The sequence below is a fragment of the Raphanus sativus genome, unplaced genomic scaffold (assembly GCF_000801105.2).
Source record: "Raphanus sativus cultivar WK10039 unplaced genomic scaffold, ASM80110v3 Scaffold0830, whole genome shotgun sequence".
Lineage (NCBI taxonomy): Eukaryota > Viridiplantae > Streptophyta > Magnoliopsida > Brassicales > Brassicaceae > Raphanus > Raphanus sativus.
Window position 1 is genome coordinate 1 of NW_026616145.1, and position 13,870 is coordinate 13,870.

The window sequence follows — 13,870 nt, forward strand, 5'->3', positions numbered from 1 at the left end:
AGGATAGAAAAAAAGAGGAAGATCCAGACCGTATAACGGAGAAAGAAGGAGACTAAATCTAACGGCTGTCGATGAGGCAGATAGATGTCTTATCCAGATCTGGATAAATGAATCAGATCCGTCCGTTTTGATAAAAGATCAATGGCTATATATTAAACCCGCCAAAACATGTAACGAGTAAAGAGGAAGAAAAGGAATCTAGTTTCTATTACCAACTGTAACACCTTCTCTCCTCTGCCTCTTAACTAGTAATTGAGATAAAGTGCCTATGTATAAATATGTGACTCTTTCTGGTATTAGTAACTAGGAAAGTGACCTATAGAGTAATTCTTTCTTATCTATATCAACAATGTAACAGACACAAGACAAAGAATTAGAGTGACGACAAAAAAAAGAAAGACAAAGAATTAGAGGGGTGTTTTCGTAAAATGTAAACGAAGGAGCTGGTAAAATACTGCTCCAGCCTTCTCGAGTCTCCCGCTCCGCTCAGCTTGCAGCCCCATCTTTCACTTGGCTCTATGCGTTTTCTTCGGAAACCCTAAAAACTGCGAAATCGAAAACTGTAACAGCTCGGAGGTGCTTCCTCCGGAGAACTTCACAGCTAAGGTAATTAGTTGCTTATCCCTTTACTAGTGATGTTTAGTTCCTTATTAGATTTGTAATTTCAACTGAGCTGATGAGTTCGTTTTTATCAAGGAGTAAAATTACGTTTTAATGATTCATTAAGCTGATGGGTTTCTTCTAATTGATGTCTCGATTAAGAAAGTCTGAAGCTTTAGGCGTTTTTTGTACTAAAGGAAACTGTTTCTACCTTTGCTTAGGGCTTATATATATTATTTGGGGGATAAAAGAGTACTTGGAGTAACTTTATTATTCCTAATGGAGGTGGAAGAGTTTGTGATGGTTGAGGATGGTAGTTCTGAGCCTCGTGAAGACAAGTTATCAGTCGAGGTTAACGGTGTTCCGAAAGAGAATGAGAATCTGAACGTTGATTTTCTTGAGGATTTCGATTCTTACTGGGATGATGTCAACGATAGGCTGATTATCTCTCGTGTTGTGAACGACTCGATTTTAAAGGGAATGGTTACTGCTATTGAGTCTGAAGCTGCTGAGAAGATTGCTCAGAAAGAGATTGAGTTGTCGAGAGCTAGGGAGACTTTGTCTCTGTACCATGTGGGTTCTGAAGAGAATAATGAAGTCTCCTCCAATGGTAAGGTGTCTTTGGATACTTCGGATGGGTCTTTGAACAGTCTTAAAAACGTAGCGAGGAAACAGTTGGTGATGCTCGTTGAAGAACTCACCAGTTTGAGAAAGTATGTTCACGTCAATAGAGCAGATGAGATAGGGTCCAGTACTGTAGATAAAATGCTTGATTCCTTGAAGAGCATACTAGAGACTGTGCTGAAGCGGAAGAATGAAACGGAGCTTCCCTCGTTGTGGTGGCAGCAGGAGCATGATTTTCAAAAGGGAATCGAGTCTGCGGTGGTGACTACTTTTGTTCGTAGTCTCAAGGATGAGTATCAACAGAGATTGTTGGAGAAAGAAGAAGCTGAGTTTGGTGTTAATAACAAGAGTTCGTTGCTTGGGAATATTAAAGAGATTAGTGGTCTGCGGCAGGAGTTAGAGGCGATTCGTAAAGCGCTTTCTGATCATGAAAATGGGGACATAGAGGCAGGGGAGGTCGGGGACAGGAAAAGAGTTGAGCAGTTGCATCGAAAGATGTCGGCAAGCCTTAGTTCAGCTTTGGACACAAATGGTAAGCATGATGTTGGCTCAGTGCCCGAGAACTTTGACACTTTGAAGCACTTGACACCAATCGAGTTGATCAACCACTTTAACACCGAGATGAATCAGATGAAAAGAGACCATGATTATGAGATACAGGAGATGACGGAGCAATGCTTTACCTTTAAGCGGAAGTACTTGAATTTGAAGGAAAGAGGTTCCTTTTCTTTTGTTGGGAAGGGCAAAGAGCTAGACGCGTTGAAAAAGAAGATCCCATCTGTCATCTCGAAGCTGGACAAGATTTTGGCGGAGGATGAAAGGTTGGTGTCTGAAGGAAAGAACAATGCTGAGTTTAAAAGCCGATTGGATTCTCTTCTACTGGAGAATCGTCAGCTGAAGGATTCACTTGCAGATGCTGCTGAGAAGATTTCACAGCTTTCTCAGGTTGAGGCAGATCATCAGAAGTTGATTCGAAAGTTCGAGGTAGATGCTGATGATTCTTGTTTTAAGGCTTCTATCGCTGAAGATATTTCTAGGTGTTTTCTGTCGGAGTTTTTGAGTCAGATTAGAAGTGCAAATCAGGAAACGGATTTGGAACATAGTATGGTGAGAGAAGCTTATGAGTTGAAATTGAAAGATCTTGAGAGTAAAGCTGACTGTGAAAGAAATGATGATTTTGTGGATTCGTGTGTCGAGTCTTTCATAATGGAAGAGTGTAGTTCGGTTATATACAAAGAAGCCTTGAAGGAAGCTGATAAGAAAATCGTAGAGTTGAAACTGCGTGTGACAGAAAATGAAGAAGCTTTGAAATCAGAGTTGGTTGACAAGGAAAGACTGAACGGGGAGATTCATTGGCTGGAATGTCTCGTCATGGAGAAGGAGGGTTTGGTCCAGACAGCTGAGAGTAACTTGGCTGCAGAGAGAAAGAAACTCGAGGTGGTTTCTCAACAGATTAACGATCTGAAGTCTCAGACAGAACAGCAACAAAGAGAAATTCAGGAGAAAACAGAAGCTGTAAGAGTTATGTCGGCACGTGAGTCAGAGAAAATAAAAGGCTATGAGAAGAAGATATCCGATTTGAGAAGAGAGCTAGATTTAGCAAGAGAGAGTTGGGAAGAAACCAAAGATGAGAAAAGGAAAACTGAGGAGAAGCTATCAGCGACAAAAGCAGAGAAAGAGTCACTTAGAAAGCAGATTCTGTCGCTGGACTTAGTTCCTCAAAAATTCATGCAAGGTTTCAACAGTCTAGAGGCCTTCGTAGCAGAAAAGACGCAGAAAACGAATTCCAGGTACTCTTATCTCTCATTGCTTTCGTTTTGAGACATGTATATGCAAGTACTTTATCCCTTAGATGGTGGTAACTTTTGTGCGAACTTTTTGGCTATTAGGTTGAAAAACATGCACAGTCAAGTGAGTGATCTTGCACAACAAATCAATGAACTCAAGGGGAAAGCATCAATGTACAAGCAACGATTTGAGAAAAAGTCAAGTGACCTCCAAAAGGCCGAGGCTGAGGTGAGTCTTGATTCGTCTTTTGCATCCAAGGCTTCTTTTATTCTCACTAAACATACTACTCTAGTATTCAGTAGAGACAACTGTGTCCATATCAATAGTTAACCTCTACACATGTGGCTAGAAGCTCTCATATCCTTCAAGTAGAAGAAGATCTGTTTTTGGATTAAAGAATGATGTTTATATGGTTGTTGAAACGCAGGTTGATCTTCTTGGAGATGAGGTTGAAACACTCTTGGATCTTCTTGAGAAAATATATATAGCTTTAGATCACTACTCTCCAGTTCTAAAGCATTACCCTGGCGTAAGCACACTCCCTCTCCCTCCACACATATTTTCTCTATTGAAGCTTGGTCTTAATGATCAGAGTATATATTTACTATACGAAATGACTTCGCAGATCATTGAGATCTTGAAGCTTGTCCGGAGAGAGCTTAGCGGAGAAGCAAAGAGACCACCAGCAGATTGATGGGCTACAATCTCTTTCCACAATAGTTTTATTTCTCTTCTTTTGGTGTACAGATCTGTCAGGCTTATGTAATGTTGTTGATGTTTAGTTTCTACGAGTCTTTTTTTTTGTTGTTCAGTAGATTCGGTTATTGGTTATGTACTTGTGATATCAACTGCAGAATGTGATGTTGGACCCCGGGATCTTTTAATCTAAGTATACAGTTGGATTATACACCAACTAGAAACTGTAGGTATAGAAAACAATCTCTGGTCTTAGAATAGTACCTAACAATTGTTCCGGTCTGTAACTCTCCTTGACACAACTAAGAAAACACAGTTTGCGGCTGCAGACATGTTGGCAAAATGAAAGCATGACTTGTGGAGCCAACGTGTCGGTCTACACATCACATCACCGCTCCAAAAAGCTAGCAGTGTTAATTATTTAAAACATCAACACTTCACTCTTTGTCATAGACACAGCAGAGCAAAGCTCAGATTCAACAATGAAGGATACCACCAAGGTTCTTTCTTTCTCCATTGTTTTCTTTTCTTTGATTCTTTGATTCTACTTTTGTTTGTTTATGAGATCATGTTTGTATTCGAAGTTAGTGATGTTCTTGATAACAACTGCAGAACTCAACTTACAGTCCCGAGCAAATACTTATGCATGCAGTCAAGGTAAGAAGACAAATAAAGAAGGTATTGGTTAAGTTCTGTTACGTAATAACTTGTGGTAACTCTCTTGTTTACATACACAGAAGCAAAGAGCAGGAAGTGGAGGTCTCGGGAATGCTGTGAAAGTACTCCAGGTATCACATCTCTCCTCATCTTTTTTGGTCTATCCATTATGTATGACTTGATAAAAGTTTCTACTTGTATATAAAACCAGGAAGAAGAAGAAGAAGAAGATCACTCGCGTGAAGAAAAAGAAGAACAAGAAGAAGAAAAAACACCTCATGATGATGAAAATGAGCATGATGATGGTGATGATGATGAGGAAGATGCAAAATATTGTAGACGTGGGTTTGGTCATGGATACCATCTAGTGACAGGCCAAATGGGTCATGGCATGGAAGATTACATCGTGGCCGATACAAAAACAGTTAAAGGCCTCAAGCTTGGGTTATACGCCATATTTGATGGACACTCAGGCCGTACTGTTGCGGATTACTTGCAGAACCATCTTTTTGATAACATCTTGAGTCAGGTTTCAAGAAACAAAAAGAAATAAAACCAAAAATTATCCACTTTATATTCTCACTAAACTTTTTAAGACACTGTTTATGTTTTCTTGAAGCCGGATTTTTGGAGAAGACCTAAGAAGGCAATCAAGAGAGCGTATAAACTCACGGACGACTACATTCTGAGCAGTGTGGTTGGCTCACGAGGTGGCTCCACGGCTGTGACGGCTATAGTCGTTGACGGTAAGAAACTTGTGGTTGCAAACGTTGGAGATTCAAGAGCAATCCTGTGTCGTGAAGGTGATATAGTCAAACAAGTTACGGTTGATCATGAGCCTGAGAAAGAGAGAGACCTTGTAGAGAAGAAAGGCGGCTTCATCTCCAAAAAGCCAGGTCTATTTTCAGAATCAATATTTCACTATACATCTTAGTATATACCACCACATAACTCTCTCTTATGACTTTGTGATTAGGTAATGTTCCAAGAGTTGATGGACAACTAGCGATGACACGTGCGTTTGGAGATGGACGTCTTAAAGAACATATTAGCGTGAGGCCTGACATAGAGATTGTCGAGATCCATGGTGACACAAAGTTCTTGATCTTAGCAAGCGATGGACTCTGGAAGGTTTATATAGTATATGAGTAGAAACTGTTTTCACAATGAAAAGGTGACTGAATCTTGATGTGGTTTGTTGTGCAGGTGATGTCGAACGAAGAGGCATGGGACGAGATCAAAGAGGTTGGGAACGCAGAGAAAGCTGCAAAGGCATTAGTCGATGAAGCATTGGCTAGAGGAAGTAAAGATGATATCTCTTGTGTTGTTGTTTCCTTCAACTAGTTTAAAACCCATAGGGGTCTATTTGTTTATTCCGAGTTTAAGCATACGTTTCTTTCAAGAACAAGCACTGTTTCCATATATTAAAAGAGTTTTTGAGTCGATGTTGCTTACAAAAAATGCGTACCAAAAAGATTAAAGGGATTGAGGACTAGTAGAAGGTCTGATCATGGAAGGCATTTTCATAAGTCTGTCTCTTTCCATCTTGTTCTTGAAAGAGTGCTTAGGCGTTATGGACATCTTGTCCATTGCGTAATCAAGATCACCTTCTTCCTCCTCTTCTTCATCACTCTCCTCATCCCCATTCACAATTATCTCAGCATCGTCATCATCATCGTCATCTTGGTTCATCATCGTTGACCAGTAGATGAAATTCGGGGAGATGACGCTTCAGGAAAACGCAAAAAGTAAAGTCAAAAAGAAGGAGCAAGAAACCACTATTTAAGATCCATGATTCATTTGAGAACGATCAAAAGAAAGTGAAAGAACCTGTTAGAGCTTTTCAGCAAGTAAGGGTCAAAGGGGAAGAATGTATCAAGTCTCTCACGCCCGCCAAACGCACGAGAAAGCTCAGACTCAAGCAGGTCATCGAAAATGAAGGAGTCTGAGACGACGAACAGACCAACTGCTTTAGCTTGTTTAAGGAACTCTGCAACTACCGATGGAAGGCATACCTATTCTCAAAACCAAAACCAGTTGCAAAGCTTATTATTATTACAACTGTTCCAAATAACATTTGAGAAGCCATATGGGATGAGACAGAGTATATAACTCACCATCAATGGGTTTAGTTTGTGCATTAAAATTGACTCCAATGGTATAAGCTCGGACCGAAAGCGAGGAACATCTAGGATGGATCTCATACGGAAGCACAGCACATACATGATCGCCTGTGTTCACACAACATAATCAAATACAGGTTTAAAACAAGTGCAGGAAGATGAGAGATTAAATGCAATATATATACCTGACATCCTGAATAGAAAAGCTGATGTGCTTCAGGCCTTATATCATCATTGCAGATCCTACAGTAATCCGCACACTCATCTACTAACCTAATACAATTTTTAGACAATAATAAGAGACGCAACAGAAACAATATATTTGCAACAGGCTGAAGCCTTCAATAAAGATCAAACAGGTAACAAATTGTTAACCTTTTTAACATGCTAGCCACATAGGAAACAGGTAAAAACTTTCCACGAGCCAAGTAGCTAGCTAGATAAGCCACCGCACTCATCCTGTTGTGAAAAAAAGAGGGAGAAACAAAACCACAACAAAGTTCATTAGAACAATTAAAGAGAGAGTATCATGCAGAAGAGAATGATAAAATTTTATCCATAAGAGGAGAAAGTGAAACTTGCCTAGTAGGTCGAGGCTTGTTGCTGGAGAGAAAAATGTCCAGCAGCTTACTCCCAAATTTCACACCACAATTTTCAGGATCCAGTGAACATGCATAGAACATGAGAAACTGCAGAAGGAGTCAAAAGTGAGAGTCTAAGTCTAGACTACAGAATGATGAACAATGGTCCCCACAATTATGTAAAAGTGATATAGCTATGTGGCCTACCTGGGAGACTTTGGATTTGTAGGTATTCAGAATGAAGTTCTCAAATGACTCGAAGAGCTTTTCAAACACCTAGTCAAACCCCATTATAAACATATCAGCAAGGAAGATTCATAAGCACATGAAGGAAAGCATTTTGGTGACATACCTGATCCAAACGGCCAGCATCTTGACAGGATTCAAGATGATCAAAAGATGTGACCATCAATTTGTCCAACGACTCAAAAGCTATCTTTCCACTTGATGTATCCTGATTTACAGACCCCGCTGGAAGCTGCAACAGATATATATCAAAGTCCAACATGTCATGCCAAACGCCAAAAACGTACATAACTATAGACAAAACAAATACTCAGCCTACCTCGTCTCCTTCATTCATAGCATCTTCAAGTTCCATATCAAACATGCCTCTACTAGAGTCATCTTGCAGAATATCATCCCAATCAATCTCCAACTAAAAATGATACACCAGCATATCATTCAGTGACCAAGTTACTCAATGGCGTTACAACCCGTATTCTGTTACTTACATCCAAATCTCGTAGCCTCTCCATCACCATCATAAAGATCATGTTGCCACCAACTTGACCGATTGAGCTACTCTCCAACTTCAATAAGTTCTCCACATAAGTCACTACCACCTGCAAGACGTTAAAACAGCTTCTGCTAAGTTGAGCTAGTTTACCACACAAAAAAAGAAAGAAAGAAAGACTCACCTGGTCCTGGTCCTTTTTGTTCATTTTGGGCATCTGCTGGGAGAGCATGGGGAATAGTCTCGAGGGAGCAAGAGGAACCAAAAGAGAGATCTTCAGAAGAGCCTCATGAACACGAGAAAGAACTTCTCCCTTCTGGGTGCTTACACGGCTTTGTGAAAGTCTATTGATTACCCAAGGCGGTGGAACGAAGTGTCTTACGAGCATATGCAGACAAGAGTCCAGATACTTTCCACTGGTGGCAGCCTGTGATGAAGAACAAAAAAAAAAACAAAAACTGTCTAGCTTAGCTCCTCATCCAGGTTAAATAATAGTCAGCATGAGGGTGAATCGTTTGAGCTATGTGTACCAGTGATATGAGTAGGCCCACCAATGCATCCATGATAAGAGGTCTCTGATTCCACAATGACATTCCAAATATCTGTAACAAAAAAAAATATAATTGAGATGAAATCCCAAAGGTTACAAGCAAACTGTAAAGCAAATAGAAACTTTACCGCAGAGAGAAGCTTTTGATGGTGAGTGATATCTATGCAAGCCACAGAGCCTGATAAAGCTTTCAAGAGTGTCTGCCCAAAACAACACTTTAGTGAGAATGGAAAGAAAAATAACAATAAATAATTGATTTGTCGGTAGAAAAGGGAAAAAAAAAAGGACAGACATTAAGCTCAGCAGCAGCAGCAGCATCAGATCTATCGTTGATCTGAATTGTTTCAACAAGCTGGTCGAAACGGTCTGATTCCCCCTGCCATATATAACCAAAAGGAGTTATAAACTACAGTCAGAAACCATTAAACACAAATAGCATCATCAAACAAACACGTGAACAGCACATGAGAGAGAGAGAAGCAACACACTCACATTCTGGGCAGATGCAAGGGCGTTTCTCACGCCCTGCACCGTTTCAGTGTCACACGAATCATTGTTGCCCACATCATATAAGCTTGACGGATCAGTAAAAACCTCTGCTGCTCCCATCCTCTTGTGTGATTTGTTTTTACCTACTTCTCAAGATTAATACACTCTTTAATCAAAATGTAAGCTATAAAGAGACGAACTTTCTTAATGGAAAAGAGAACTAAAAGATAAAACTTGTCAGCTTCTCACATAAAATTTCAATATCAGGAAATGTCTAATTCGAATTTATACCACGAGAAAGCCAAATTGCTAGGACAAAACCTAGAAGAGAATCAATGAATACTACAGAAAGGCTTCGACTTTACCAAACCCTCGAAAGAGAAACCACAGATATTAGCTTTCCCGACAACAAATATCATAAAGACATAAGGGTTTAAGGAACTAACCAGGTTTAATAATTGAAGTAGCTTTTGTTTCGCCGAGGGAGGGAGGGAGGGAGGCTGGGGAAGGGACAGATTTGCCTCACTCCGCCAACAAACCCTTATAACTGAACTCCTAAAGTTACCGAAATACCCCTATTTCTTATATTACTTCGATTTCCTTGTTAAGTCCTTGTATTTTTAAGCCTCTGCACATTTTGGAATTGACTTTAATAAAAGTTTAGAGAAGACCCTATCTTTTTTTTTTGGCTTCCTAATTAAGGTCTTTCAAACTTAGCTTATGGATAGCCTACTGTTTTCATATCCACACATGACTCTTTTTTTAAGAAGCCATCAAGTCTGAGATGATAATATGTAATGTAAAGAAGAAGTAAAGAAGATTTGGAAATCCATATACCAAAGAATAATGGACTGCTTATCAGATGTACTAAATAGTTGAGACTACCGATAAATACAAACAAGGAACTGTTCTCTCGTTAAGATTGGAGAACGGTAAACTATAAACTCTTCATTCGGTGTAGCATCCTGGTAACTCTGATACTCGACCACAAAAGTCGTTCATGTTGCTCTGCTTAAGTAAACTCCTTCTAATACATTCCTTCTCATGTGTACCACCAATACAAGAAAGCTTTTCTCCTGAGCTGCTGCTCTCTCACCCGACTAAACATCTCTTCGAGTCGAGTTACCGACAAAAATGGATGCCACTGAGAGACCCTTAAGAGGAATGTCACTAGACTTGACATTGTACGGGATCCATTCGACAAAGTATAGCGAGTTTTTTGTTCTATACATTGATCATGATCTGTTTTGTCCACTTCTTTAGTGCTCTCATTTTGCCACTGGGAATTGCTGATGCGGTTTACGTAACGTTAACCACATTAATAAAATTACTGTATCCACACATGCATTCAACAGCATAACAAACGACTCAACTTACAACAGGGAAATACTTTCTTTCTTTTTCCCATTATTATATAACATACGGCTCGATCGAATCACTCAATTTTTTGGCTAACTTGTACGTAGAGATGTGTGTACACAAGACATGTTGCCGATAGGAGTATTAACTTTAGAGGATAACACATCATCTATGATGACCAATGATTCTAGTATTTAAATGTCAATATATATGACGAAGATATGCATCTTTTCTAAAAAGCACACCTAGGAATACTATTCAGTCTAGTCTGCCGGCTAAACATATCCTCACAAAAGGAGTTTGAATTAAGTTAGGCTCAACAACATTACTTGAGTCTAGTATGTCCAAATATTCTCATAATAGTAGTCTTGGTGGATCCACCCAAAAAAAGATGGTTGACTATATTAGCTAAGTTCTTATACAGTAAATGATTTGAATTTCGGAAAGAAAAATCAAAACCAGTATTGTTTCTTTTCCAACGTACAATTTTTGGAATCATCATTATAAGTGTGGAAAACAGACAGCTAATCTTTCTAGACATCCTGGCACAACCGTTGGTTTTAATATTTTGAAAATTCAACGAATCGTTGGCCTTTTTAAAGTCTTCCCCGAGATCCAAGGCCTTTCTCAAAAACCAAGGGTCCAGATTCGATATAGCACCCTCTAGAAGATTTATTACCGACCTTGTCTTTATCATCATAGACTATTCAAACCCCAACGACAAACACAAAGAAAGAGGGAGGCGTATAAATTCTCCAGCGGGTTCTCGACGGCTGTCGTTTCCTCAAAGAGTCGTTGAGATCCGGCATTGATCGATTTAGGTTTTGTTTCTTCTCTTCGTTAGTCACCTTCCTCTTTTGTTTCATCTTCGATTCATATATTTTTGAGATTTCCATGGAATCTTGAATAGTTTAGGTTCTTTGATTTGATTCGGTGTTTTAAGTGTTTAGATCGGAACTTTTTTGCTCCATCAATCGGACAAGACACATAGTAAGTCTGTCTTTTTAACTTGATTATATGCATTTGTTTCGGACATGGTTTGTTAGAAAGAAGATGTGTCGGGATGTGGTTATTGTATGGTTCTTGCCAAGGCTAAAAAAGAGTTGTTTCTTTAATAAACAATCATGAAAGTCATGTTTGGACTCTGGCAGCTAGTGAGGCTGTGTGTTTTTGTTAGTTATCTTGATGTGTTCATCTGTGTGACTTGATTTGATACTGCTTATGTATTATTTGGTGGTGGTGGGGTCATTGGAGTTATTAGTATATATAAGTTGTATCTTGTAGGTCTTTTTAAATGATCATTTGCTTTTGTATTTCAACTAACACTTGCTTTTGTGCGATGATTTTTTCATATTCTTTTGGTTGTTGTGGGTCCAGTTATCTCAGTTGTATAATTGTATACGTAATTTGGATATCATATTCAGGAACAGTAAAGTTTCAACTGTCTTATTAAACAATAGAAGTGATGCATAATATTCAGGACTAGTGAAGAGAGTTTTGTACATTTGATATATTTGGCCTGTTGAATAAACTGACATCAGGTGTTTCATTGCAACATGTTTGTCTTTTTCTTGATAGTCTTTTTAATATATTTTTTTTGTTTTCAGTTCAGTAAAAGGTTTGCAAAATGGTTGCTCAAGGGTTCACTGTGGACCTTAATAAGCCTCTTGTATTTCAGGTAAATATATATACTCTTTTTCGAAGCATTTAAATAGTTCCTCTCTAATCATCCTTGCTAACTAATCCCTCTTGCCATTGCTTTGGATGTTTTTAACAGGTTGGTCATCTTGGTGAAGCTTACGAGGAATGGGTTCACCAACCCATTGTGACAAAGGAAGGCCCTCGTTTTTTCCAGAGTAACTTTTGGGAGGTATTTAAGTCTCTCTTTATACGTACACATTTCTTTTTCAAAAATTGGCGATGTCAAAATAAGCCTCTGATCTCAACATATTTGAAATGGAAAACAGTTCTTGACCCTTACAAGATGGTGGGTGGTTCCTGTTATTTGGTTTCCAGTTGCGGTCTGGTGCATCTCCAAGTCAGTAACCATGGGCCTTTCACTTCCAGAAATCGTCCCGTTGATAGCCTTGGGTATCTTTATCTGGACGTTTATAGAATACACTCTTCACCGCTTCCTTTTCCACATCAAGACCAAGAGTTACTGGTTCGTCACACACACTCTTTTTATTCACCTTTCATATACATTAATAGTCAACTATGAATCATCTTAATGTTATTGTGGAACCATTTCAGGGGAAACACGGCGCACTATCTTCTTCACGGATGCCATCACAAACACCCAATGGACCACCTTCGACTCGTCTTTCCTCCTGCTGCAACAGCGGTTTTATGCTTTCCCGTAAGCATCTTTTTGAACATCATCATCATCTACACTGTCCACACCTCAAAATACAAGCCTTAGTTAAATCGTCTTTTATATCTTGTGTTCTAGTTCTGGAACCTTGTGAAGCTTTTCGCAACGCCTTCAACCACACCTGCCTTGTTTGGAGGTGGTATGCTCGGGTACGTGATGTACGATATTACTCACTACTACCTTCACCATGCACAACCAACTAGAGCAGTGACCAAGAATCTCAAGGTAAAAACAAGGCCAAATATTTCTTCTCTTTTGTATCCAGACCTTATTGAGTTTATGTTTTTTTTTCTTTTTGTAATGATGTTTGCAGAAATATCATTTGAACCATCACTTCAGGATTCAAGATAAGGGATTTGGTATAACATCGTCGCTATGGGACATAGTGTTTGGGACACTACCCACCACAAAAGCCCCTAAAAGAGAGCAGTAGTGTTGTACTAAGATGCAAAACTAAAAGGATATTTGCAAATTGCAACACAGTTAAATTATTGATCATCCCTCATGAGTTTTGAGATGTTTGACTGAGGTTTCATTTGGATCACAGTCTTTGTAAATCAGTGTTACACGTCCTACTTAATAGTTTTTTTTGGTGTGTGTTTTCACTGAAAGCAATCGAAAATATTTACCAACTTTTTTTTGAGCAACCAAAAATATTTACCAACTTGAAAGGCAAATATCTATCTAACTCAAATTTCAACTATCTAAAACTAATTTTTTATTAATTTTAAAATGGTATGCATCTGATTAATTGTCTTACTAAATTTATTAAATTTGTAACTAAATCGTCAATTTATTAAATATACAATTGGTATTATATATTAGTTTAACAGAAAACTTTTTTATTGTTTTCGGTTCACTTGTAAAATTGATGTTACAACGAGTAGATAAAAAAACACATATAGATGGGTCCTACCAAAACACTTAATATTTAGAACTAGTTTGGAGTGTTAAAACGAACAGACTATGTCTTTGGCTGTCTGATCACCATAATTTAGGATAGAGAATCTTGTGATGAGTTGGTTACCGTGAGTGAACTCAAAGCCTCATTCTTCACCTCGTGTGATCAACAAACAACTCCAGATGATATGTCTGATAAATTTACTACTTACATGGCCGCCAAACTATATGCTACATCATCTCTTGCTTGGATCTCGTCGAGGATGAATATGGAGATCTAGCCAAAATATTATTATTATTTACATCAAATGAAATTGAATTTTCTTTAGACTCATAAAAAGAACAAACAAATATTGAGTAATAAATATGATGAACTTATTTCCTTTTCCTATG

At 38.6% G+C, this 13,870-nt stretch overlaps 4 protein-coding genes across 7 annotated transcripts; 3 read left to right on the top strand and 1 right to left on the bottom strand.

Moving 5' to 3' along the window:
* The first annotated feature begins 405 nt into the window (after positions 1-405).
* On the top strand, positions 406-3,919 carry LOC108834082 (WPP domain-associated protein). Its single transcript, XM_056997783.1, has 5 exons — positions 406-606; positions 822-3,014; positions 3,114-3,240; positions 3,440-3,541; positions 3,638-3,919. The coding sequence occupies exons 2-5, from the start codon at positions 880-882 to the stop codon at positions 3,704-3,706; spliced, it is 2,433 nt and encodes an 810-aa protein (XP_056853763.1). The 5' UTR covers positions 406-606; positions 822-879; the 3' UTR covers positions 3,707-3,919.
* Positions 3,920-4,055: 136 nt separating this feature from the next.
* Positions 4,056-5,828, top strand: LOC108834031 (probable protein phosphatase 2C 28). Its single transcript, XM_056997787.1, has 7 exons — positions 4,056-4,208; positions 4,321-4,365; positions 4,446-4,496; positions 4,577-4,894; positions 4,985-5,261; positions 5,342-5,496; positions 5,572-5,828. The coding sequence occupies exons 1-7, from the start codon at positions 4,191-4,193 to the stop codon at positions 5,707-5,709; spliced, it is 1,002 nt and encodes a 333-aa protein (XP_056853767.1). The 5' UTR covers positions 4,056-4,190; the 3' UTR covers positions 5,710-5,828.
* LOC108834029 (RNA polymerase I-specific transcription initiation factor rrn3) lies at positions 5,758-9,420 on the bottom strand. 3 transcript variants are annotated; one of them, XM_018607397.2, is made up of 16 exons: positions 9,291-9,420; positions 8,848-8,990; positions 8,648-8,731; positions 8,484-8,555; positions 8,336-8,407; positions 7,990-8,232; positions 7,804-7,914; positions 7,635-7,727; positions 7,422-7,547; positions 7,277-7,345; positions 7,071-7,177; positions 6,864-6,947; positions 6,674-6,761; positions 6,483-6,596; positions 6,196-6,380; positions 5,758-6,094 (listed from the first exon to the last, which is right to left on the bottom strand). In XM_018607397.2, the coding sequence occupies exons 2-16, from the start codon at positions 8,962-8,964 to the stop codon at positions 5,842-5,844; spliced, it is 1,818 nt and encodes a 605-aa protein (XP_018462899.1). In that variant the 5' UTR covers positions 8,965-8,990; positions 9,291-9,420; the 3' UTR covers positions 5,758-5,841. The 3 variants fall into 3 exon arrangements, with proteins under 3 accessions (XP_018462899.1, XP_056853764.1, XP_056853765.1); XM_056997784.1 differs by having other exon boundaries at positions 7,804-8,232; XM_056997785.1 differs by having other exon boundaries at positions 7,804-8,232; positions 8,848-8,987; positions 9,291-9,376.
* Positions 9,421-10,836: 1,416 nt separating this feature from the next.
* Positions 10,837-13,211, top strand: LOC108834032 (dihydroceramide fatty acyl 2-hydroxylase FAH1). Of its 2 annotated transcripts, XM_018607401.2 has the most exons (8): positions 10,837-11,024; positions 11,154-11,193; positions 11,811-11,881; positions 11,981-12,073; positions 12,171-12,367; positions 12,457-12,562; positions 12,656-12,802; positions 12,891-13,211. In XM_018607401.2, the coding sequence occupies exons 3-8, from the start codon at positions 11,831-11,833 to the stop codon at positions 13,008-13,010; spliced, it is 714 nt and encodes a 237-aa protein (XP_018462903.1). In that variant the 5' UTR covers positions 10,837-11,024; positions 11,154-11,193; positions 11,811-11,830; the 3' UTR covers positions 13,011-13,211. The 2 variants fall into 2 exon arrangements, with proteins under 2 accessions (XP_018462903.1, XP_018462902.1); XM_018607400.2 differs by lacking the exon at positions 11,154-11,193.
* The last annotated feature ends 659 nt before the right edge of the window (positions 13,212-13,870 follow it).